Source organism: Vitis riparia, chromosome 18 (assembly GCF_004353265.1).
Source record: "Vitis riparia cultivar Riparia Gloire de Montpellier isolate 1030 chromosome 18, EGFV_Vit.rip_1.0, whole genome shotgun sequence".
NCBI lineage: Eukaryota > Viridiplantae > Streptophyta > Magnoliopsida > Vitales > Vitaceae > Vitis > Vitis riparia.
Genome location: NC_048448.1, coordinates 33,696,462 through 33,722,107, shown reverse-complemented (window position 1 = coordinate 33,722,107; position 25,646 = coordinate 33,696,462). Strand labels below are relative to the sequence as shown.

General features: G+C 29.1%; 2 protein-coding genes and 3 long non-coding RNA genes across 6 annotated transcripts; 1 reads left to right on the top strand and 4 right to left on the bottom strand.

Annotated features, from left to right (window-relative positions):
- Positions 1-1,467: 1,467 nt before the first annotated feature.
- On the bottom strand, positions 1,468-1,917 carry LOC117906402. Its single transcript, XR_004649806.1, has 2 exons — positions 1,645-1,917; positions 1,468-1,560 (listed from the first exon to the last, which is right to left on the bottom strand). It is a non-coding gene; the product is annotated as an uncharacterized LOC117906402 (long non-coding RNA).
- An 18-nt stretch (positions 1,918-1,935) lies between these two features.
- LOC117906401 lies at positions 1,936-5,528 on the bottom strand. Its single transcript, XR_004649805.1, has 4 exons — positions 5,233-5,528; positions 4,980-5,128; positions 3,280-3,556; positions 1,936-2,690 (listed from the first exon to the last, which is right to left on the bottom strand). It is a non-coding gene; the product is annotated as an uncharacterized LOC117906401 (long non-coding RNA).
- Positions 5,529-11,238: 5,710 nt separating this feature from the next.
- On the top strand, positions 11,239-14,629 carry LOC117905347. Its single transcript, XM_034818253.1, has 3 exons — positions 11,239-11,506; positions 13,792-13,906; positions 14,356-14,629. The coding sequence occupies exons 1-3, from the start codon at positions 11,264-11,266 to the stop codon at positions 14,427-14,429; spliced, it is 432 nt and encodes a 143-aa protein (XP_034674144.1). The 5' UTR covers positions 11,239-11,263; the 3' UTR covers positions 14,430-14,629.
- Positions 14,630-16,132: 1,503 nt separating this feature from the next.
- LOC117907429 lies at positions 16,133-18,397 on the bottom strand. The gene is made up of 2 exons (XR_004649996.1): positions 17,688-18,397; positions 16,133-16,470 (listed from the first exon to the last, which is right to left on the bottom strand). It is a non-coding gene; the product is annotated as an uncharacterized LOC117907429 (long non-coding RNA).
- A 2,182-nt stretch (positions 18,398-20,579) lies between these two features.
- LOC117907453 (TMV resistance protein N-like) lies at positions 20,580-23,283 on the bottom strand. Of its 2 annotated transcripts, none has more exons than XM_034820998.1 (2): positions 22,595-23,283; positions 20,580-21,294 (listed from the first exon to the last, which is right to left on the bottom strand). In XM_034820998.1, the coding sequence occupies exons 1-2, from the start codon at positions 23,068-23,070 to the stop codon at positions 20,703-20,705; spliced, it is 1,068 nt and encodes a 355-aa protein (XP_034676889.1). In that variant the 5' UTR covers positions 23,071-23,283; the 3' UTR covers positions 20,580-20,702. The 2 variants fall into 2 exon arrangements, with proteins under 2 accessions (XP_034676889.1, XP_034676890.1); XM_034820999.1 differs by having other exon boundaries at positions 21,099-21,185; positions 22,595-23,270.
- Between the last annotated feature and the right edge of the window lie 2,363 nt (positions 23,284-25,646).

The window sequence follows — 25,646 nt, the reverse complement described above, 5'->3', positions numbered from 1 at the left end:
TTTAGAAGTTAAATTTCCTTCAATAATTGGGAATTCAATTTCATTAAAAAGGAATAATTATTTTAGTACTCTTACTATTGTAACCTACTTCAATAATTGGGAAAAAAAATACTATTTTTAAATGTGATTAGTTTGTGTTTTGATTATCTTATTTATAATAAGTAATGAAACAACTTATTATAATTTATTTCAAACAAGGGTTACTTATGGTTTTTTTGGAATTGGAATTTTTATTTAAGTTAAAAAAAGCTTAAGAGTCTGAACGTGTAATTTAAAAATGATTTTCTGTTTTAAAAATTTTATATTACTATTTGATCGTTTTCCCGGAGGGTTGCAAACCTAGTCTTTCTCTTAAAATAATTTTTAAAAATAAAGTGAAATAGAAACTAATTTTTAAAGAACAAGTAAAAATTGTTTTTATCGATTTTTAAAAACAAAATGAAAACATAGTCCCATTTGATCATATTTTCTATTTTTTTTAAAAGCTGTTTTTTATTTTTTAACTTAAAAATAGCTTTTAAAAGTAAGTTTTAAAAAACATTGTCAAACCCTCGGGCCTAAGTTTACAATGAATGATAAATGAAAATTTATTAATATAATTTTCCTTAAAATTTTAGTTTTAGTTTCTACTACAAAATAAAATCGAAAGCTACCTCCTTAAGATTCTAAACCCATATAGGAAATTGACAAAATTATAACAAAAAGAAAAAAAAAAGAACTTACAATACCCATTTTATACAAACTTTTAGGGTATTTGTTTTTTTTACTTAATTCTAAATAGAAATTAAAACTAAATAGTGTAATAGTGTCAAGTATTAGTTGTTTGTTTTTATAATATTTTATTTTTATTAAGTATTAAAAAATAAAGAAAAATCAATATATTACTTTTTCTATTCATAAAAAAAAAATTATAATAAATTATGTAAAAGTAGAAAAATAAACAATTTAAAGTTTAAAAACAAATTATTTTAGTAAAAAATAAAATAAAATAAAAAACAAACATCCACTAAGTTAATTTACGAAATTTTTTATGTAAAATGTCTAAAAATGTTCAGAATTGATGGATAAATGTACTATATGTATAAATAATTTAGAAAGTATTAGATGATGATCAAAGAAATGATACGTGTACAATACATATATATAGGGATAATATCAAATAGCATCGACCTAATTTAGGACCTTTTACCATTATTCCTCCATCAAATAGATTCTGCAATGTTGAATAAATTGAAGTTTAGAAAATACAACTTGGGTCTTGTGGCCAAATTAGTGAGTAATGGCTCTTAGAACTTGGGCCTTGGGCCTTGGACCCTAGAATTAGGCCTTCCCATTTGTTTGCTGGGCCTTCTCTTTTGTAACCAAGGACTTGAGCCTCATTGGGCCCTGATGCATTGAACATTGGATCTAAAAACCTCAAATATTTTTTCTCAACGTAGTGTTATCAAAAAAAAAAAAAAACAGAACTTAATTTAAACATGACCTATTTAATAATAATTGTGCAACATCAACCACTCTTTATTACATAACCAATAGGACGTGACCCATATAATCCAAATGCTGTAAAAAAACATTCAAAAAATCAGAAACCAAACTTTGGGAGTCTAAGGATATGTTTAAGCAATCTCTACTAATTAGACTTACATATTTAAAGAACTGCTTCACGGCTTTCCCGTAAGGCATGGTAACTGCATCCTCATTGGGGCAAGTATTCCTGCTTGTGCTTTCGATGAACCTCACATGGGCAATAGAACCAAATCCAAATCGAGACTTCAAACTAATTGAGGTTTCAATGCAATGAAGCCTACCATTGGTATGAATTCATGTTAATACAATGACTCTATTCTATCCATATTTATTGGGTCAAATGCTTTTACTTCTTTGCAGATTTCTCAGAATTTATTAGCACAAGTGAGACTCACCAAGTAGCAAAAATGAGAGTTGGGAGTTATAGTGGAGGAATGAAACGCTATCTTAGTATTGCCACAACACTTATTGGTGATCCAAAGTTTGTCATTTTAGATTAATTGGTATGTAGACTAGAGACTTTCCTTGGTTCATATTTCTTTAATTTATTTGTTTTATAATTCATATGGAGTTTCTTTTTATTTCTAGACAATTAGTATGGATCCAATAACAAGGAGGCATGTGTGGGACATAATAGACAATGCAAAAAAATGGTATGTCATTGTCCTAATATCACACTCAATAGCAACCATTTCTTTGCATTCTCTATTATGCCCCACACATGCCTTCTTGTTATTGGATCCATACCAATTGTCTAAAAATAAAAATAAAAATCATATAAATTATAAAGCAAATAAAATATAGAAACATGCACCAAGAAGAAGTCTTAGTCTACATACTAATTCATCTAAAATGATCATCTTTGGATCACCAATAAGTGTTGTGACAATACAAAGGCAACGCTTTTATCCCTCCACTACAACTCCCGACTCTCATTTTTACTACCTAGTACCTAGGTGACTCACATTTGCTAATGAAGTCTGAAAAACCTACATAAAAGTGAAGTATTTGCTCCGAGAAATATGAATGGAATAGGGGCATTGTATTAACCTCAGTTCATCAAGGATGAAGAAAACATCTACTGAGTGGATTTGAAGCAGGGGAGGCCTTTAATGTAAGAGAACAACTCTAGGTGCCCTTGACCAGACAAAGCACCCCACAGACTGAAAAGAAGCAAAATATATGAAGTCAGTCCTCTTGAAAGCTAGATTTATATGATGACACCCAAGGATTGAAATGTTGAAAAATTTTGGCTATTTTGGATAAATATCGCTTATCAGCCGGCTCAGACACAATATTTGTCACTGATTATCGTCGACGAAAATTTCGGTAATTATTGGTATTTTTACTGATTTTTCGGGAAATTTCCCGATATTTCCAACCAGCCCAGCCCGCGCACAGGATACAAAATCTGTCCAATTTTTTTTACAAAAAAACATGAGATGCTATTTGGTAATCTGATCATGGTTTGCAATCAAAGGTTGTGTTTTTTAGCCTGGCTCAAAAATCGTGGATTTAGGGTTCGTGAAATTTAAATCGAATGGCACAAAGGCAAAGAGACTCCTAGAACAGATCCAGAAAACACAGGGAGCAAAAAAAAAGAAAAGCAATTTTTTTTGTTTTCCTTGGGCATTTTGCATGGATTTTCCCAGGAGGATGAATTTTCCCGGAAATCAAAAGTGGGATGGATTTTCTTGGGAATCAAACGGGGGTTGCAAAAAAATAATAATAATAACATAATTAGATTAGTACCTGCGAGGATTGAGAGTGGCAGAGGAAAATAAGGCCTTTTTAGGGATTCTCTCGTCTGGAGGGCAAACTCAGAAAAGAACTTCCTGATGCCCGAGTGAGAGAAGTGGGTGGCCCTCACAGCTCGTACAGTTTTCCTCTCACCCAGCTCTCTCTCTCTCCTGCAAAACCTCCCGCAAAGAGACCCCCACAGCTTCCAAACACTAGCTTCCTCCTTTCTTCTTAGCACAGCTTTTCCACCCCAAGGAGGAATGTTGAATTTTACGAATGACTTGTAACCCTGTAAAAATGTTAATTGCATTAAGGCAACTTGGAGAAAGATCAAAGTAGAAAAAAAAAGAAAAGAAGGAACAGTTAATGGGTGAGCGCCTTACCTATAACTGATAGTAAATACAAACTGCAGGTTTTGTTAACCAGAAAGTGAAAAGAAACATATGAATAAAGCAAATGATGAAGAACATCCTAAGAAGCCCCCGCGCCGCGCCCCCACCCACCACACCCTCCCCCCTCCCCGCCTCCCAGTCTAGAGGTCGGATAAGACAAAGAAACTCTAATGGCTAGTTCAATATGCAAGAATAAAATGAAAATAGAGCTGAATAGAAAAACTATAAAAAACGGTTTTGTTTTTCCTGAAAATGATTTTAATTCATATTCTCACAATAAATAATATAAATGCAGTAATAAATAGAAAATGAAATGAACTTCCTTTTCCATTCCATTTTCAATATTTCAAACTTGCCCCAAAGGAGCAAAATCAACCCAATTAAATGCATTATAAAAACAAACATAAGCAGGAGCTCAGGACCACAAGTCAAACATGGCTCCAAGAGGAAATATATAAAATAAAAAGCAATCCTATATAAAGAAGGAAATTGGCTTCCTAGTAAAGGGAAGCTACAGAAGACTAGAGTAGTGAGGGGCCACCACCCACTTGATTAATCCTTTCTGATTTCATAATCGATCGTGATGACTACCAGAGGAATCATTGAGAATTTCATTTCACAAAGACCATTAAATTAAAACCTCTGCTAATCTTGAGATTCAACGAAAAAGCAAAAAGATTCAAATCAAAGAATCAATCAATGAGGCTCTGTTGGCCAAAAAGGAAAGCTCCAACCAATTAAGCCATCAATGCGAACTCCTTCTACTGCAGATCTGGTTCAGGTCTTTGAACACGAAGACTGACTCTCCCACCCAGGACAGCCTTTTTAACAGGCCACAACCCCTCCTTCCCCTAAAGCCACAACTGAAATTGAAGAAATGGTGGAGAACACATTACAAGAACAAGAACAAGAAAACCCAAAATCTGGTGGTTCGTTTGAAGAGAACTGGTAGGAGGAGAGGTACATCAGTGTATTTTTTATGCAGTTTGTTAAAAGTTGTAGCAAATTGCAAAGCTAGCTGAGGGTCCAGCAAGAGGCATGTCACCATTTCCAGTTTCAGTCTCCGTCACCCATCTCCCATCTCCCATCTCCCATCTCCCATCTCCATTTCCCATTGTTTGGTTCGTCTAGGTGGGGTAGAAAAGAAAAGAATTGGGAGTATTTGTAGCATAAATAGGTAGTGGAAATCCCATCTTGAAGCCACATTAATTTGCTTCACAAAATTGAAACATTCAAACCAATATTTTATCTCATGAGAATACATAAGGCAAAAGGAAATAAAACATGAGAACTGTTTTCAAAAGCATAACATTCACTAACCTGTTTGCTGTCAACCCCCAAATGGCTCCTAAATGTTTGAACTACGGTCTTGAACAAATGGTGCCTTCTGCTGCTTTACTAACTGAGCAAAGGCACTAGAAGCCCCAGATCACACGCTCCAATCAGAAAAATCACAGACCCAATTGCACCTTTGCATTCATTAAGAACCAACGTCACAACAAGCGTTGAAAACCCAAACCAAACAAACTGAAGATGGAAAACTCACAGAGAAATGCAATCCAAGTATACCCACCCAAATGGAGAATCCAAGAGCACAGCAACAACTAGGAGAAAATGCAGTCAAAACCAACCAAACCAAACAGATCCAGACGGAAAAATGTACAAGATCAATGCAATCCAAACAGAGAAGACTCGCCACCGAATAGACCACGATTTCAGCCAGAATCTCAGAGACCAAACAAAAGCCAGCAAAACCCAGATGGAAAATTTAAGAAGGGAGTGAGAAATGAGGAAATGGGTACATTGCAGAGAAAGAAGAGGTGGGGTGACAATGGAGTTGGGATCATAGAGAAGGAGAAGATGGAGGATGCCGAGAGAGTGAATAGAATAAATAAATGAGACAATAATGTAGCAGGTGGTGGGATGTGGGATGAAGCTGTCCGTACTAATTCTGGAAGCTGGAGTGGTCCTGCTAGGTGCTCCCACGTTACTTTCTGTTTCTTTTTTAGGAAACCACGTGAATTTGAATTATTTGAATCTGTCAACACTTTGTATTATTCCAAGAAAAAAACGATAAGTTTTATATGTTTAAGATACTAAAGTTTAGTATGTTGTCTCGCACAATGTTGTACGTTTGAGCACGAGAGAGGGAGCCACCATAAAACATTATCAATATAAAATGAATATGAGAGGTTTTATACATAGAGTTATAGCCTTACCCTAAACAATATAATAAAAAAAATACAGCTAAATTTATGAGTTTTGGTTCAAAATGGTCCATTTATTAAAAAAAAATATAAGGTCTAATTTTTTTTTAAAAATTTATGTTTAAATTGACCTCTTTCACGCCACGTAAGCTCATATCATTAAAAAAATATTTTTTTTCATTATTTTAGTTAAAGTCTCATTTAACAACTGAGGCTTTATTTTTTAATTAAAATCACAGTTACCAACTAAGACTTCATTTTTAAACTGAAATTTCAATTGATAACTGAGATTTTATTTTTGAACTAAAGTCGTAATTGCTAACTGAGATTTTATTTTTGAACTAAAGTATCAATTGACAACTAAGCTTTAATTAATATTTTTTAAAATTTAAAATTTAATTAAAAAATATTAAATTATAATTTATGATTGAAATTTAAAATATATATTTAAATAATAAATTATTTATATTTAAACTTAAGAATCTAATATTACTTCAATAAACATAAATTGATAAATAGAAGATATTATAAATGAATATTTTATTTATTAATAAATTAATAATCTTAAAATAATAAACTTATATAACATATAAATAATATATAAAATTATATAATTTATTAATTTAAGATATTTAATTTATTGTTTTTTAATATATTAATTTATTCGTATTATGATAAATTTATTTCTATCGAAATAATAGTATACTTTTAAACCACAGTTGCTAACTGAGATTTTAATTATAATTTTTTTTACTTTCAAATTTAATTAAAAACTATTAAATTATAATTTATTATTGAAATTAAAAATATATACTTTAATAAATAAAATATTCATTTATAATATCTTCTATTTATCAACTTATATTTGTTGAAGTAATACTATATTCTTAAATTTAAATATAAATAATTTATTATTTAAATATATTTTTAAAATTTTAATAATAAATTGTAATTTAATAAATTTTAATTAATTTTTAATTTTTAAAAAATATTAACTAAAACTTCAGTTGAAAAATATAGGTTTAGTTCAAAAATGAAGTCACAGTTGCCAACTAATATTTTAACTAAAATAATGAAAAAAAATATTTTTTAATGACATGATGCTTACGTGACACCAAAAAGGCTAATTTTAACATAAGTTTCAAAAAGTGATTAAATCTTATATTTTTTTTAATAAGGATCATTTTGACCCAAAACTCTAAAGTTCTTAACAACATAAAACTATCAAAGAATAAAAGAACCTCTTAAGTTGTCCACGTAGCATTTTCTTGTTTTTTATTAATTGATTTTTTTTTAATTTAAGCTTATTTCGTAAAAATATTTTTCTACATGCTCTCAAATAACTTGGCAATAAAAATTGAAAGAGAAAAATAAACAAAAGCGGAAATCATGAAAAAAGAAAAAAAAAAAGTGAAAAATGCTGAGTGGATTGGATGGTAGTGTAATTTGTGATTGAAAGATAAAGACTTACAATCTCCCCAAAATTTAATTTTTTATTTATTTTATGATTTTTATCTATCACTTATTTATAGTCAGTGTCATTTATTATTTTTTAAAGAAGAATAAAATCTTTAAGTAAATATATAGATATATATTCAATTCTGATTTTTCTATGACTCCTCAGCTGCAACTGTGAAGTTATTGAAGAAGCCAGAGCTGCAGCTGCTGCTGCTGCAGCTACGAATTGGTGGAACTGGTCTGAGGGGACTCCATCAAACATTTTTTTTGTCTTTCTTTTTCTTAATTTTCTTTACCCCCTCTCTCTCTCTCTCTCTCTTTCCTCCCTTGGTTAGTTTCACTGTAAAATGGCAAAAAAAAAAAAAAAAAAAAAAGCCCCAAAAATAAAAATAAAATAACAGTTTCTCTCTCTCATTCATCAAGGATTTTGTATTCTAGCAATGACCCTTTTCAAAACTGAAAAGGAAGTGAGTGGGGGGCAGGGTACCCTCCAGCCAAACAGACGAATGAAGGGCAGTGTTCCTCTCTTCATTTTGCAGGTGCCCAAATTGTCTTCCATCCAAGATAGGACACAAGAAAATGATATTTTATATTTATGGTATCACGGTCAATCCTAGGCAAGCAGTTGCTGATGCTATTATGGTTTAATAGCAGGACACGTGAAAATATGCAGACGACCAATTATTTAAGGGATTGCGATGGCAACTTTCCTATACCACTCCCGAGTTGGTTTCCCCCTTTTCCTACACCCATTGCAGCTTGAGTTGTCCAAATCAATTATTATAAAAGGTTGGGCTGAGTGGCTTACTTCATACAGCATCTTCTCTATTTTACAAAATAATTGATGGCACCCTGGTAATGGTGTCTTGTGGTCCTTCTTCTCTTTCCCATTCTCATTTTTTTCAGCTCCTCTTTTCAATTGCTTCAACGGAGAAATGAAGTGAGAATGAAACTTCAAAATTGAGTTTATTAGTAAGTGGGTGTTTAGTAAAACAATTTAATAACTTAAAGTGAATTAATAACCTAATTTAAATTATTAAATAAATTAAATATATTTGATAAAATAACTTAATGGTACAACTTAAAATAAAAAATAATTTTAAGTAATAAATAAAAATAATTAGTTTTTTTTTAACTTTACATATTTATTTTACTTTTTTTATATTCGATTGTCTTAATTATCTTCATAATATCTTTTTTTGCTTCATAACCTTCATTATTATTTAACCTTTTTGCTCTAATTATACTTTATGATGATAAATATGTCGATAATTTAAAATAAATTTTATTAAATAACCTTAATATTTAAAATAAAAATTAAGTAATAAATACACACTATATTATAAAAATTAAGTAATATGCCCTTTGGATTCTCCATAGCACAAGCAACTTCATTCAACTTTGCATTAATATCTCTTCCCCCACCCTCACCTGCACATCATAAAACCATTCCATTCCCAAACTCAGGTGTTAATAAATACACACACTATATTATATAATATAAGTTATTTTATGATATTGTAAGGGTTAAAAAAAAAAAATAGAAGTTAAAACACTATGTTGAGGGAATTCAACTTCATTGAAAAGCAATAATTATTTTAGTAATTTTTCTAATGTAACCTACTTCAATAATTGGGAAAAAAAAATTATGTTTTTAAATGTAATTAGTTTGTGTTTTGATTATCTATGTTTATAATAAGTAAGGAAACAACTTATTATAATTTATTTCAAACAAGGGTTGCTTATGGTTTTTTGGAATTGGAATTTTTATTTAAGCTCAAAAAAGCTCAAAGCCAGTTTGATCGTGTAATTTAAAAACGATTTTTTGTTTTTAAAAATAAAAAATGTTTTTAAAACTAATACTATTTGGTCATTGTTGCCCGAAAATAATTTTTAAAAATAAAGTAAAATATAAAACAATTTTTAGAAAACAAGTCGAAATTGTTTTCACTAGTTTTTAAAAACAAAACAAAAATATGGGTCCATTTTATCATATTTTCTAAAACTTGTTTTTAAAAACTGTTTTTTATTCTTTAACTTAAAAATAGCTTTTAAAAAATAAGTTTAAAAAAACATTTCCAAATGGGTGCTAAGTTTACAAGGAGAAGTTATATGATGATAAATAAAAATTTATTAATATAATTTTCCTTAAAATTTTAGTTTGAGTTTCTACTACAAAATAAAATCTATAAGACACCATTTTTCCCTATTTCTAAATCCATATAGGAAATTAATAAAATTATAACAAAAAAAAAAGGAACTTACAATACCCATTTCATACAAACTTTAAGGTGATGTTTGTCTTTTTCATTTAATTCAAAATAAAAATTAAAACTAAATAGTATTTAATAGTGTTAAGTATTAGATTATTTGTTTTTGTAATATTTTATTTTTATTAAGTATTAAAAAGTAAATAAAAAAAAATCAATATGTTATTTTTTCGATTTATAAAAAAATAAAATATTTTGACTTTTTTTATTCAACCAAAAAATTATAATAAGTTATGAAAATGTATAAAAATAAATAACTTAAAATCTAAAAATAAATTGCTTTTTAAAAAAAAATCTGAAAAAAACCAACCACCCTGTAGGTTACTATTAGAAAGTTTTTATGTAAAAGGTCTACTTGGGTCTTGTGTGCCACCTAGTGAGCAATGGCTCCTAGAACTTGAGCCATGGACCGTAGAATTAGGTCTTCCCGTTTGTTTGCTGGGCCTTCTCTTTTGTAACCAAGGACTTGAGCCGCATTGGGCCCTGATGCATTGAACATTGGATCTAAAAACCTCAAATATTTTGGGCTTAAAAATTTTTTTCTCTACAATATGAAAGTGGGGTGGTATGGATTTGCAACCCCGGGTTCACTTGAATATTATTTTGAAAAATAATGATAGTTAGAAAAATTAAACATTAATTAATATATAAATTATTTACTATGTTTATAATTAAAGTTTTATATTTTGAATTATAAATATAAATAATTGATATACTAAGATCTAGTTTGAATTATTTTTATTTTTAAAAATAAAAAATAATAATAGTTTAGTATACAAAATATAAGAATTCGTATACATGTGAATAATAATAATAACTCATAATTCAAATAAATACATTTTTCATTTTTAGACTGATATATAAATTTTTTTCGTTTTTTTATTATCTTCAAATTTTATTTAATTTATGTAAAAAGGTTTTTTAAAAAATATTTTGAATCTTATAACCTAATTATAAATCTTAATAACCCAAATTTAATTTGATTAAATTGAACTTAGATGAGCTTTAAATATAAGATAGATTTAGACTTAGATTAGAGGATAGACTAGGATTGGATCAATCATTCAATCATATTACAATTCTATGTGCCACGGAAAGTATGACAACTAAAATGAATTCAATTTCAAATATTAAAGCTATGTTAAGAAATATGAAGGAAAATAATTTTTTCATGTGTAGTTTCATAATCGAAAATATGAAAGAAAGTCAAATATAATAAATATGAAGGAAAATGTTATTTTTTTTCATATTTAGTTTTATTATTAAAAATGTGAAAGAAAATAAAATATAATTAAAATTATTAAGAAATTTATATATTTTTATATTATTTAATATTTATATATAGGATTTGAATAAAGAAAAAAAGTTTTAAATAATATATGAAAATAATTTATTAACTTTAAATCAATTTTGTATTTTTCTTTACTTTTTCTTTCTCTCTATGTTTTCATTTTATCTTATTTCCTCACACTTTCCTTCATCCGGAATCCAAATATAGCCTAAGTAAATTATAGCAAATTATTATTAATTAAGAAAAAATAAAAAGTTAAAAAAAAAAAAAAAAAAAACCTCCAACTTGGATGGGTCGGATCCACAAAATGGGTACCCACATATGAAAGCTTTATCTATCCATTGATAACAAACGGGACCTCAAAGCCACAGCTGAGCGATGTCGAAAACGAAGAAGCAGCTGTTATCATCAGCACCATGGAGAGGCGACGACCAACAGCAGGAGGACAAGTTCCAAGACGCCAGGCTCAGGGCCACCAAGCAGCCAGGTTCTGCCTCCACCATGTACGTTCCTCGCAAGAAGAGTGTTAAAACGCGCCCAAACGACAAGGACGACGACGACGACCAGTCCCTCTCTGAGATTGATCCTGAACTTCGCTACAGCTTCCAGCGTAATTTTCAGGTCTCTCTATCGTTTCTTAATCTCTATGAGTTGTTCTGCCGGTAATTTTTTTGATTTTGGGCCGAATTGTGAGCAAATAATTGTTTTTGTGGATACCCAGTTTGTAGTTTCTTTAGGTTTTTTGGGGGGTTTTGAATTTTGGATTCTGTCCGATTGTTTCTTTTGGTCTTTTCTTGGATTGAAGTTGTGATTAGATTTTGTTATCCTTGACTACCCATTTCCCAGTTTAACAGTGTCTACAGTGTTGAGTTATTAAAATTGGAAGCAAACAATATAAAATGTGTATGAGTGGTGAGAGATGTTTCTATGGTTTGTTGATATGGAATATATTATGAGCAAATGATGTTCTTTTGCCAAAATTCCCAATTGTAATTTCTTTGGGTTTTTTTTTGGGTTCTCTGGGCTTTGATTCTAGATTACCCTTTTTCAGTTTAGAATTGAATTGCGATAAAATGATGTGTGATTCAAGGCTACCCATTTCAAAGTTTAAAAATATCGAGTAGTGAGAGCTGTGCTTTGGGTTGGTTGAATTTGAATGGAATTATGAGCTAGTGACATGAATTTTGTGAATCCCCAGTTCAGGGTTTTCTTTCTGTTATCACGCTCTTTGAGTTTCGAATTCTGTGTTTTCTGTTTTAGTATTGAATTTGCAATCATATTTTGTAATTGTAGATTACCCATTTCCCAGCTTGACATTCAAAAGAGAGTGCAAAATATTATGAGTTTTGGGAATTCTTGTTCTTATATTTCATTGAATTCGAGTAGGTTATGAGCAAAATATATGCTTTCACAAATACCTACTTCACAATATCTATCCTTAATCCTGGAGTACAGGGTGTTTCAGTTGGATATATCAGAAAGTAGGGCAAGACTAAATTATTTTCTGGACTGGTTGTTGAACAATGCAGTTTTACCTAGCAGATCTAGGACCTGTATGCAAAATGTTTTTTTTTTGGACTTCATTACAATAAGTTTTCGTGTCTTGCCAATTTATTTGCCCTGTGAGGGTGAAAGCATGATTCTTATACATGTGAGAATTGATATATTAGCATTATATCATTTAATGGATTATTAATGACAATTCAAACAATAGAAGATCAAACTGACTACCAAAGCATCTTGAAGCATGATCCATGGAAAAAAATGGTCCGTTAATATTGGGGATTATATATCAATTAGTCTTTGAGCTAGTCTCTATAAGATCATTTCTAAGGTCGTCTCTAGAAGTCTTAGGAATGGGCTCCATGGTAGAATCTGCTTTCTCTGAGGAGTATTTGTCGAAGGGAAGCAGATTTTGGATGCATTCTTGGTGGCCAACAAGATAGTGGAAGATCATAGCAAATCTTGCAAGGAAGATTGGGGCTTTCTAATGAGACTTAATCCAAGATGGGTTTCCAAGGTTGTTGGGTTGGAATTGGCTGTTACCATTCTCAATTGAAAGCCTAGAAAGTGGTTCCTGGTCTCTAGAGATGGTAAAATGAAAAAATCCCTTTCCTAATCTTATTCATGTTAGTGATTGATGTGCTTAGTGGATTGGATTTTATGCTGAGCTGATGGAGTTTTTACTAATTGTTATGTAGGGAGGGAGAGATAGCATGTTTTGCCCTTAGGTTTCTAGTGATATAATTCTCCTTGGTTCAAGGAGACAAGAAAGAGAAAATAGCTCATTTTTAAAGTTCATTGCATTTGTGCTTCTTATCTGGTAGCTAAAATCAAAATGAAGATCCATTATATGGGAAGCATGGCCTGATGTTATTGACATATTGTGTGCATGCTAGAAAGCTGTCTATGGATGGTAGTGAGGGGCAGAATTAACAGAATAATTTGGTTCATAACACATTTTAACTGCCCACTAACTAGAGCTATGGTTGTCTACTCTTGTATCTCAGGTATAGGTAAATAGAATTGCTCTTGTAATTGCAATGAATATGGAGGAAAACTAACTTTGAACACAACTGTTCATTCATTATTTAATAAAAGAAAAATAATAGATGCCCTTGCAACCTATGGGATGGTGCATGAATGGTATTGGTTCAAAAGGTTCAAAGTTCAACTTATTGTCAGTGCATTTACAAAGTATGATAAAATCACATGCAACACACATCCCCTAATCCTCATCTCCTTTTCATAGGTAAAAAAGGACCTGAATGGTGAAGAAGGGACTGGCCATGCTATCCTTTCTCTGCTGCACACCTTATCCTTCTTTTTGGTTTGGATAATTTGGCATCTGAATGCATGTGTTCTTCAATCCAACTTTAAGATTTTGTATTGTTGTGTACTTGCAGTTTCTTCAACGAGTGTTTAGTATTGACACCATTGTGAAACCTCTTCCCCCTGCCATGGCATATAATGTTTCTCGCAACTTGAGCTTCTTCACGCGAATTTTCACTCAGTTCTTTGGTGAGTTCAATTAACTTGATTTATTACTTGTTTGATTGCTGATAAGCTAGAAAAGAAAAGAAAAGAAAAGAAATATCAATCTTAAAACACTCTTTTAGGTTCCAAATGTCCATCACATTTCCCTGATTTTCTCAGCAACTAAACAAGGTGTGCCATAACCAAGATTTTCACCATTCCACTATGGAATTGGAATAAAGAACTCTCTGAAATTCTATTGTCCTGGTTATTTAGTTCTCTGCTTCCTTTGCTAATATAGTCATAAATAAAACATGTGTTTGTGAATTTCTCAAATTCCCTTCATGCCATATAATTACCCTGGGCCACATGGTCTGACCTTTTATCCCATCAGTGTTCTGAATAGCAAGACATAATTGCATTAGCTGTCCATTATTTTGCTTTTCAATCTGCTGCTGCTATTAAGTTTTGTTAAACGATCTGTGTTACTGCAGATCCTGAAGGTATTGCAAATGCCCAGAAATCACTTGGACTTGGACAAGAAGAGAAAGTTCGCCGAGTGCGTTGAAAATCCTGTAGTGAAAGTGCATAGCCTCCTTTCTATTCCAGACTGTATTTTGTTTTTGATTTCACTGGATAACATTTGACATGTAGTTTCTTCAGAAAAGAAATTGAGACTCTATCTCTATCATCTCTCACTTAGGCAGTTGAATTCTCCATTGGAAGAGGGTTTAAAGTATCAGTGGATTTTTGCATTTTGAATTCTTATTTTTCCAGAAAATGGTGATGATGTTTCTCCTTTCATTGCTTGGAACTTGATGAAGAAAAAGAAACACCATCCAAATAAGGGGATTTGGGCAATATGGAAATCTTCCTGTCATCAGTATCTGGTCAAGGGCTGTGTTATACGCTCATAGCTAAGCACTGCCTTGTGACCCACTCTGAATCCATCTCCATGGTCTCAAGTGTCTGATTCAATCTGATATTTCAACTACTCAATTTACCTAAGTCTATTCTCATTCTTGTCCCAATACAAAATTTATGTGAGGCACCGCCAAGTAAGTGAGCATTTCTAATGCTTGTATTATCGTGCCGGATTTAATTTTTTTATGTTTTTATTTTTTAAAATTTTAATTAGACTTAAAAGAAACATATTATATTAATAAATATATATTACAAATTTTCATAATTTTTTTTTTGAAAAATAGTTTTTTTATTATCCTATGGGCAAAAAAATTAAAGTATTTTTAAATTTTTATATTTTGAATTAATTATATAGAGTTGAAGGATAAGACAATATTTGAATTTGTTTTAAATCTGTTTTGGCTTTTGAATTGAAAAAAATATCTCAAACCCGAATTAGGTGGGTGGATGTTCGAAAAAACCCGTGTTAAAAGCTCAAGAATACACCATAGATCCACTTGGAAGAAGAGAAATATATATTAGCCATCATTGGATGGGATTGTGGAGTGACATGAAAATAATTTCATTTAATTTTCATTTCATTTCGAGGTGTCTTAACAAGTGGTTTACGATCATGAAGGCTTTTTAGGGGAGAATATTGCAACTTATGAAACTGCACAATAAGAGAAGGAGATAAATTAATCTGAAAACTGCTCTATACAAATATAATTCTTTCCTGCTTTCTACATGACAAGGCTAAGCTTGGAACTTGATGAGAGATGACCAGAAAAAAAAAAAAAAGAAATAACATCCAAAACAAGTAAGAACCCTTTTGGCTTGAAGATCTGGAATAATAATAGATACATATAGAAATGATAATAGTTAAGAAATTTTATAAAACTTTGACTAACTCAATGTTTTAAAGTATACTGGCTCACTCCCAATTGTATAAATATTGTTGATTTTAGGGTTAAGGATTTTCACAGTTTTAAAATATATATATATATATATATATATATAATATGCTAAAGATAATATTTTGAAACAATTAAAATATAATTTTAACACAAACAATTTAATATTTAATACTATTAAATTGCATTTAGATTTAAGTTAAATTAAGTTGTATTTAAATTTAAGTAAAAAAAACCAACACCACCTAAAACAAGGGTTGTCTTTCCTATTGTCTCATGCTCTAACTTCTAAGAGTGAAAACATCATCGTTGTTGAATTTACATAAATATTGATAAATATAGAATAAAACTATATAAAAAAAATTCTAAAAAAATCAATATAATGGAAATTTATAAAAAAAAATCATAAAAAATATTGAAAAAAATTAATATAATAATAATAAAACAAGTAATAGCACACATTAAAGTTGTTTTATTGAAGTGGGAATATCAAGCTCACTTGCCCTCGAGTGATCTGCTACTATCGCTTTCTCTTCTTTCCCCAAATCGTAGGCGAAATGGTAACATCAGGTTCTGTTATCTCTAAGTGGGAATATACTTCCATGGCCTTGGCATCTCTTGACTGTCCGATTTCTATTTCTTTTACTGGATTGATTTTCATTTTGCTCCTAAGTGGGAATTCACCCCTTTCCACAATACTCGGTGAAGTAGGAATATTGAGCACCGAAATTCGCTCCTTTGCCTGCCCTTGCATGGCCTCACCGTCTTTTGAAGATTTATTAATCAATCCATCTGAAATGTATTGGACAATTTCCTTGATAAGCGTGGGCTCATGCCTCCCACATTCCAACCACAAAAATGATAATTAATAGTATTTTAAAAAAATATTTTTAATCTAAAAAGCTTTTTTTTTTTTCAAAAATAGATATTAATAAAATTTAGAAAACACTTTTAAAAATTTTAAAAGTAACTTATAATATTAAAAATATATTTATAATATTTATTGAAAAAACACTTGATAAGTGATTTTTTTAAAAATATTTTAAAAAAATATATTTATTAAAAATGTTTTAAATAAAAAATACTCTCGAATGTAACTTAAGCCAATGCTAATGACTTTTAAGTTAATCAAAATGGATTAAATTGGTTTCACATTAGTATGATTAAAAAGTTAATTAAAATATGTCTATTCTAATTGAGCATTTATCATTCAAAATGATATTAAAAGGGGGAAAAATAAGGGAAAATTGTACTTTAGAATGAGGAAAATGGTATGAGTAATGTGGATCATATAAGACTTAGTAAATTTACGGAGAATCTAAGGTTAGTAATAGGATAAAATTATATATATATTTTGTTTATTTCTACTTTTCTTTTATTATTATGAATGTTTATTAAGATTATTATTTTTAATGTTATTATTATTATTATTTTAAATTTTTATTTTTCTCCTTCTTAACATATAAAATTAGAAAAATTACTTCTCATATAAATAAATTATAAAAATTTATAATATTTATTTTTAAAATCATTAAAAATTTTAAATAAAAAGCATTTGAAAAAAACGAAAAAAAATTAAACAAGGCTAGGTAGGGCCCCTCAAACTAGCCCCATTTATTTATTTATTTATTTTTCAAAATGGGATTGTTAAGGTGACCCATCAAGAATGATAAAAATAATAATAATATAAAAATTAGAAGAAAATATAAATACTAAAATGAAAATGACAAAAAATTTGATATTTTTATATGGTTAACAAGCATAATTATCCCAAAAACTAATTCCTATATCCAAAAATATATTAAATTATTAAAATGATCACCCTCCATCAATTTTTTTTTTTGGCTATATATTAGAGCTTATATCTTTCAGAGTAAAAATTATTTTGACCTTTTGCCCAAATATTCATTCTCATAAATTCTTTCTAAGCAATTGCCTGAAAATAATTAAAACTAAAAGATTTAACCAGGTAGGGTAAGCAGAATTGCTCATCAATATAGAAAGATTACCTGTCCCTGGCATCCCAACCAGATATATTAGCTACTTCAGTGAGAGCCTGCTTCCACATCTTCACCCTCTCCATCTCCTCCTTGAACTTCTCTTCAAGTTTAGCGAAGGCTTTTGCAAAACTCCCTTTCTGTTCTCGTACATTAGAAGGATTCACATTGTAGAAGATGGGCAAAACTGTTTGTTTCTTGGCGTTTTTGCACTTGAGGATCTGAACAAGCTCATCCAACACCAAGTGGAAGAAGCATAGTTTTTGGACAAAACAACAATGCAAAACATGGACTTGTCCATTGCTGTAACAAGTGATGCCGATATTTCCTCGCCTTTGACAATCTTGTCGGCATCCATGAAAGTCCGGATTTCTTTATTGCACAGGGCTTCATAAAGGTGAGCGGTGAAGCCGTTGCGGGTGTCTTTTCCCCTAAAATTCAAGAAAACATCGTAACTCCCTTGACAAGAAAAAGATGCTGCAGACATCGATCTCCCGATTAGAGACGAATCTTGGCAGCTCAAGCTGCGAAGAAAATGGGGTTCAGTTGATCATTTGATAATTCCAACGACGGAATTACGGAATTATAAAAAAAAAAAAACCGTGAAGAAGTCGGCGTCTCCGAGTTAGCGAACAGGGAAAGAGAAGAATTCAACTTCTATATCATCTTTATGGAAGCATCAGGGAAAGAGTTGGGGTCCATTCAAGACGCTGAGACCCTGGCAGTGGAAACAGTAGGAAACCCACGCCGAAAAGGGTAAGGAAACCGCGTCTATTGGGAATGCGGAAAGGAAATTGAGAGAGAATAAAAGTGGGCCAACGCCATGAAAAGATATCTCTATAAAAAATTGCTTTTATTTCGCGGTAGAGAATAATTTTAAAATTTCAAATTTCAAATATTTTTCAACTCCTCTTAAAATAATTTTTAAAAACTACGTGTAGTAGAGAAATTTTTAAATAGGAAGTAGAAGTTGTTTCACCTATTTATAAAAAATAAAATAAAATATGAAAAAAATAAATTTAAAAACTATAAAAAAAGAAAAAATTAAGTATAGCATGTTTTCGGTCTTCTTTCATTATCTCTCAACCACCCAAAATTAAAATCATTAAATATAATTATTTTTTTAATTTCAAGTATTTTCTTAGCTTTTTTTAACTTTTAAAAATTTCGTTATATGTATTTAAAAATTTTCTAATTTTTAAAAACAATAGTAGCTGATAGACTTTTGCTCTTTCTTAAACCCTCGATAATCATCTTTGAAGCTTTTGAATGATAGAAGAGTTATAATTACTCCAATACTAATCATAACTTGTAATTAAGTTTATATGTTTACTCTAACCGTAATAATGTAATTAAGTTTATATGTTATATTAAAAGAAAATGTTAAGTTAATGATTGGCTATTAATGCGCCAAAATATCTGTGTCAGTGCATGTATGTAGGCAAACGACCAAAGTAAACCTCCGTGTTGACCAAGTCAAAGTGCCAGAGGAGTTGAACCCCCAATCAAAAGAATGGTTAATCATCCACCTTACCACTGACGTAAGTTTTGTCAATTTTATTGAAATGAATTTTTTTTTTTATGTTTTATTTGATATTATTTTACTAGATGTTCTTGTATTATTGTTATTCTTTCTTATTTATTTGTTAGTATGGTGGAAGAATTTCTACCAGTGTAAGAGAAATATTCACTATTCTCATACGTGTTCGTTATTCACGTTCCCCATTAACTTCCAACATTCTCATTAGAAGGATAATACTTCTATACCAAAAAATGATGTGCCCTAGGTGGGTTTGTGGGAATTAAGTGGCAAGATTTGTGATGAGGAAAATTGTCTTGCATAGTGAACAAAATTTTAAAAATTGGTTGCTCACAAGCATGACATTTAAAACATCCTCGATGTTAGACAAACAAAAGCCATAGAACTAAAGCTTTCTTCCATAGTTTTGGAAATTTGCTTATGTTCATCCGATTTAGTACAATCCCTAACATGGTTCAAGGGATTTAGTAATGATTTTTTTTTTTATATATTATTTTATATAAGTCTTAACACAGGTTACTTTAAGGCTCATGTAATTTTTTTTAATTGCTATTATTTTAATTTGTCACCTTTTTAAGACAATTTTTAGTATTTTTTTTTTTGGTCACAAAAGAGACTTTTGCATTATGAGCAATAACAAAAAAAGAAGTCATTTGTAAAGAAATTAGGTAGTGTTTGTTTTTTTGATTGAATAAAAAAAAGTTAAATAATTAAAATGAATTTGTTATCAATGGATTTAGTTTTGTTAATTGACATTAATAAGTTACTTTTAACTAAATAAAAATAAAATAAAAACAAAAATTATCGAAGACACTTTTCTAAATCTTCTCTACCGGATTTTTAAAAAATAGCAACCTATAAATTGATTAGAGATGTGATTATAAATAATTCTTATAAGGATTGCCTTTCTTGATCATGCTTGAAATCTTAGAGTGAGAACATCACCTAGGGCCAAGATTCAAAAAATATATGTATAAAAACTGGGGTTGGATTTTGCATAAATATTAGCAAATATCGAATAAAAAATATCAAATAAAAATTCTAAAAAATATCGATAGGGTAGAAATTGATTAAAACTCATACAAACATAATAAAATTAAAAAAATAAAATAAAATAAAATAAGTAATAATATATATATTAAAATTATTTTATTGAAAAAATTATATATATGTATATTTAAAGATATAAAAGAAATGATGGTATATGTGTTGGTATTATTTTTTTTATTAGTTAAAAATGTCCATAAATTTATTTACAAGTTTATATTTCTCTTGTATTTAATTATTATATAAAAGATATTAAAAAATGAGATAATTAATTTGTTAAATTTATTTTAATATTTATTTTATATACACATATGCATGAATAATTCAATATTTCATTTTTAAGGAGACAAACTCACCATATACACGATAACTGCGCCTAGATTAATGAAACATAATTGCTTTGGGCAAATGGTCATCTTTCCATGTTGAGGGGCTTGTGTTCAAGGCCAATGTATCCAAGGATTAACCGGCGAAGAAGGAAGCGAAGAGGGAGGTGAAGAGGGAGGCGTAGAGAGAAGCATGGAATATTCTAGGAGGGAAGGCCAATGCGAAGTTGTAGGCGAAGTGGGAGGCGAAATAAATGGTGGAGACGAAGAGGGAAGCTTGGAATGATGTAGGCCAACGGGAGAGGAAAGAAGATTTAGGAAACTTAAGTGGGAAGTGTGAGTGATTTTTGTTTCTTTCATTTCCTCAATTTTCCTTTTGCTTGTAAGCGGGACTTCACTCCTTTGCCCAACAGTCAACGAAGTAGAAATATCGGAATCCATTATCTCTAAGGAGTATACTTCAATGGCATCTCTTGACCCTCTGATGTCTGTTTCTCTCACTCGATTGATTTTCCTTTTGCTCGTAACTGGGATTTCGCTCCTTTCCCCAATACTTGGTACAGTAGGAATATTGAGCACCGGAATTCGCTCCTTTACCTGTAAATGAGAATCTACTCTTACTATGGCCTCGACATCTTTTGAAGATCTATTAATCAATGCATTTGAAATGTATTGAATAATTTCCTTGGTAAGCATGGGCTCGTGTCTGCCACATTTGAAGAAGAAACACATTCTAAGGCAAAGACCGACAAATAAATCCAATCACAAAAATGATAACTATGAGTTTGTTTATTAGTGTATTTTAAAAAATATTTTTAATCAAACATATATTTTTGAAAGAAAAATAGTTACTTAAAAGAAAACATTTTTAAAATTTTGAAAAATCATTTATAATATTAAAAAATCATTTGTAATATTTATGAGAATAAATTCTATTAGGGGGTTAAAATAAGGAAAAATTGTAATTAAGGACGAGGAAAATGGTATAAGTTAGATCATACAAAACTTTATAAATTTGTGGAGAATCTAAGATTAGTAAAAAGATAAAAATACGTTTTTTTGGTCTTTTTTCCACTTCTCTTTTATTATTGTGAATATTTAAATTAAGATTACTATTTTTAAAATTTTTATTTACAAATATTACTTTTCATATAAATAAATTATAAAAGATTTATAACATTTATTTATTTATTTATAAATTAAATTTATTTTTAAAATAGTTAATAAATTTAAATAAAAAATATTTTAAAAAATAATAAAAAATTAAATAGGGTTAGGTAAGGGCCCTTCAAACTAGCCTCATTTATCTACTAATTTTTCAAAATGAGATGGAAATAGGTTTGAGTAATTAGGGATTAAGATAGGATGTTCCATCCAAAATAACAATAAGAACAACAACAATAATAATAGTTATAATAATTATTAAAAATTAATATTTTTATATGGTTAATAAGTCAAAAATCCTTCAAAATAATTATTTAAAGATGTGGAATGAAATATGCAACATTAAGTAAACTTTACCTCAATTTCATAGAATTGAAGGCTGATAAGCATAATTGTCCCAAAAACTAATTCCTACATCAATATATATATATATATATATATATAACCCTCCATCAATTTTATTTATTTTATTTATTTTTAACTTTGAAAGAAAAAAATATCTTTCTCAAAGATATCAATATATGTAGAAGAAAAGAAAAGGAGGAAATATCCTTATATATTAGAGCTTACATTTTTCGAAGTAAAAATTATTTTGACATTTTGCCCAAATATTTATTTTCATAAATTATTTTTTGGACAAATTAATCATCTAAAGTAATTGCTTAGAAAATAATTAAAACTAAAGTATTTAGAATGCATTTGACAATAATTTTGATAAGTATCATTAATCTTTTTAATATTTGAATTTTTTTTCATGTTAGAAAAATTAAAAACATTCCCTAAAATGGTTATGAAAGACACTGTAAAGTAAGAAGCATTGGTCATCAACATTGAGAGATTACCTGTTTCTGGCATCCCAGCCAGATATATTAGCGACTTCAGTGAGAGCCTGCTTCCATATGTGCACCCTCTCCATCTTCTCCTTGTACTTCTCTTCAAGTTTAGCGAAGGCTTTTGCAAAACTCCCTTTCTGTTCTCGTACATCAGAAGGATTCACATTGTAGAAGATGGGCAAAACTGTTTGTTTTTTGGCATTTTTGCACTTGAGGATCTGAACAAGCTCGTCCAAACACCATGTGGAAGAAGCATAGTTTTTGGACAAAACAACAATGCAAAACATGGACTTGTCCATTGCTGTAACAAGTGATGCCGATATTTCCTCGCCTTTGACAATCTTGTCGGCATCCATGAAAGTCCGGATTTCTTTATTGCACAGGGCTTCATAAAGGTGAGCGGTGAAGCCGTTGCGGGTGTCTTTTCCCCTAAAATTCAAGAAAACATCGTAACTCCCTTGACAAGAAGAAGATGCTGCAGCCATCGATCTCCCGATTAGAGACGAATCTTGGCAGGTTAAGCTGTGAAGAAAATGGGGTTCAGTTGATCAGTGATAATTCCAACGACGGAATCACGGAATTGTAAGAAAAACCATGAAGAAGTCGTCTCCAAGTCATTGATCAACAGGGAAAGAGAAGAATTCAACTTCTAGATTATCTTTATGGAAGCTTCGGGGAAAGGGCTGGGATCCATTCAAGAAGCTGAGACCCTGGCAGTGGAAACAATAGGAAGCCCACACCGATAGGGGAAAGGAAACCGCGTCTATCGGGAATGCGGAAAGAAAATTGTGAAAGAGAATAAAAGTGGGCCAACGCCAACCCCAAAAAAGTTTGATTTACTATAATAATAATAATAATAATAATAATAATAATAATAATAATAATAATAATCAACAATACATACAACATATATATTTTTTTTGGAAATAGTAGCTTTTAATCAAATACTCTCATTAAAAAAATATATCTACAAAAAAAAGTTTTTATTTCATAGTAGAGAATAATTTAAAATTTTAATTTTCAAACATTTTTCAACTCGTCTCAGATGACTTTTTCAAAAAAATGTGAATATTTTTTACTTTAATAACTAGAAAAAAATTAAATAGTAAAAAAAGAATTGTCAAATATGTCTTGTTTTATCATGCATGGACATGCTTCCCTATTTTCTATTTCCTTTTTCAAGAAATAAAATTTTGATATCATTTTTCTATTTTTAGGGTATTTTTGAATAATAATTGCAAATATTGAGAATATTTTTTTTTTAAAAAATTACATTGTAGATAAATGGAGAAATTTTTTTTCTAAACATGACTTTGTTTCAAAAATAGTTGATAAGAGTATTTGGTATTTATTTACGAGAACAATTTTCTGTTTTCTAAGAAAAAACAAAACATGAAACCATGCTTGATAATTAGAAAATTATTTTCTATTTTTATTTTTAAAAACAAAAAGTAAGGTACTCTCACAAAAACATCTTTTAGATGTTTTTAGTTATTTTCTAAGGACTATTTTTTTTAAAAAATTATGCAAATATATAGATTGATTAAAAATAAAGTATTAAATATAAAAATAAATTTTAAAACATATGTAAAAAATATTAAAAACAAGTTAAAAATTTTTTAGGTTTCCAAAATAAACTTTTGTTTTACAAAACATAAGGTAATAATTTTCAAAAACTATTTTCAAAAATTGTTTTTCAAAACTATTTTTAAAAACAATTTCCAAATAGGGCCAAATAAATTAAAAAAACTATTCTTAAAAAATTAATTTTAAAGCCTTCTCAAATTTCTTATAATTCATACCTTAGTATAAAATAAGTTATAATTTTCTTTTAACTTTTTAAAATTTTCTCATTAAAAAAATATATTTCAAATCAAAGATTTAATATGTTATGTTTAGGAATGAGTTTAACAATTGGTTTGAAATTTAAAAAGTCATCCTATTTATAATCAGGTGGTTTCTCCATTGTATGTAACAATGCTTACAAACTCTTTTACTATGAAAATAGATTTTAAATCAAATAAAGATTAATACTGTTAATGCTAAAATTTTGTAGATATCTCAATTGGATGTTTGGATTCTTTAGTATGTTTAGGCATGTGATTTTTTTATTTTTTTTAATGATTGTATTATTTGGCTATTGTTCTCTGAAAATAATGTTTAGAAACAAAGTGCAATAGTGAAGTTTTTAAAAAATAAGTAGAAGTTATTCCATGTATTTTTTAAAACAAAAGGAAACATGAAAAAGCCTAGGCACTATTTGAAAATTATTTTTGAAATAATTTTTTGTCTCTAAAAAAAAAAAAAAATGTTTGATAATAAAAAAAATTATTTTATGTTTTTTATTTAAAAAAATTGAAAATCTAATATTTTCAAAGACTATTTTTAGTTTTTTTTCTAGTTATTTTCACTTGTTTTACAATGGGTGTTTCAAAAACATAATATATATATATATATATATAATATATATATATATATATATATATATATATATATATGATTAAAAATAAAATATTAGATATAAAAATTATTTTTAAAACAAATTAAAAGTATTTGAGGTTTTCGAATAGACTTTTGTTTTACAAAATACCATAAATTAATTTTAAAAAACTATTTTAAAAATTTATTTTTTATAATTGATTTTTAAAACAATTATAAAACATGATCTACTTTTAAAAACTATAATAATGAAATAAATTATAACATACCCTCTTTTTTCATTCATTATTTCAATAATTAAAATCTTTAGAAGCTTTTTTTTTTTTTTTTAACTTATTTATTTATCCTTATTACAAAATAAACGAGACTTGATTTATATAAAAGATTTTCTTATGCTTTTCCTCTTTCTTAAACTCCCATTAATAATCTATGAAGCTCTTGAACAATAGAAAAGCCATAAGTCCTCTTTCTAACGTTTTCAAAAGCAGTTTTGAATAAGAATTTTTTAGAATAGGCTTTTTAAAATTGAAAAGGGGTACAAATAAATAGGGTAAAAATAAATAAGATTAGAGCATAAACTAAGAGACCCACTCTTGGTACTTATCGAAAAAGGTACTATTTG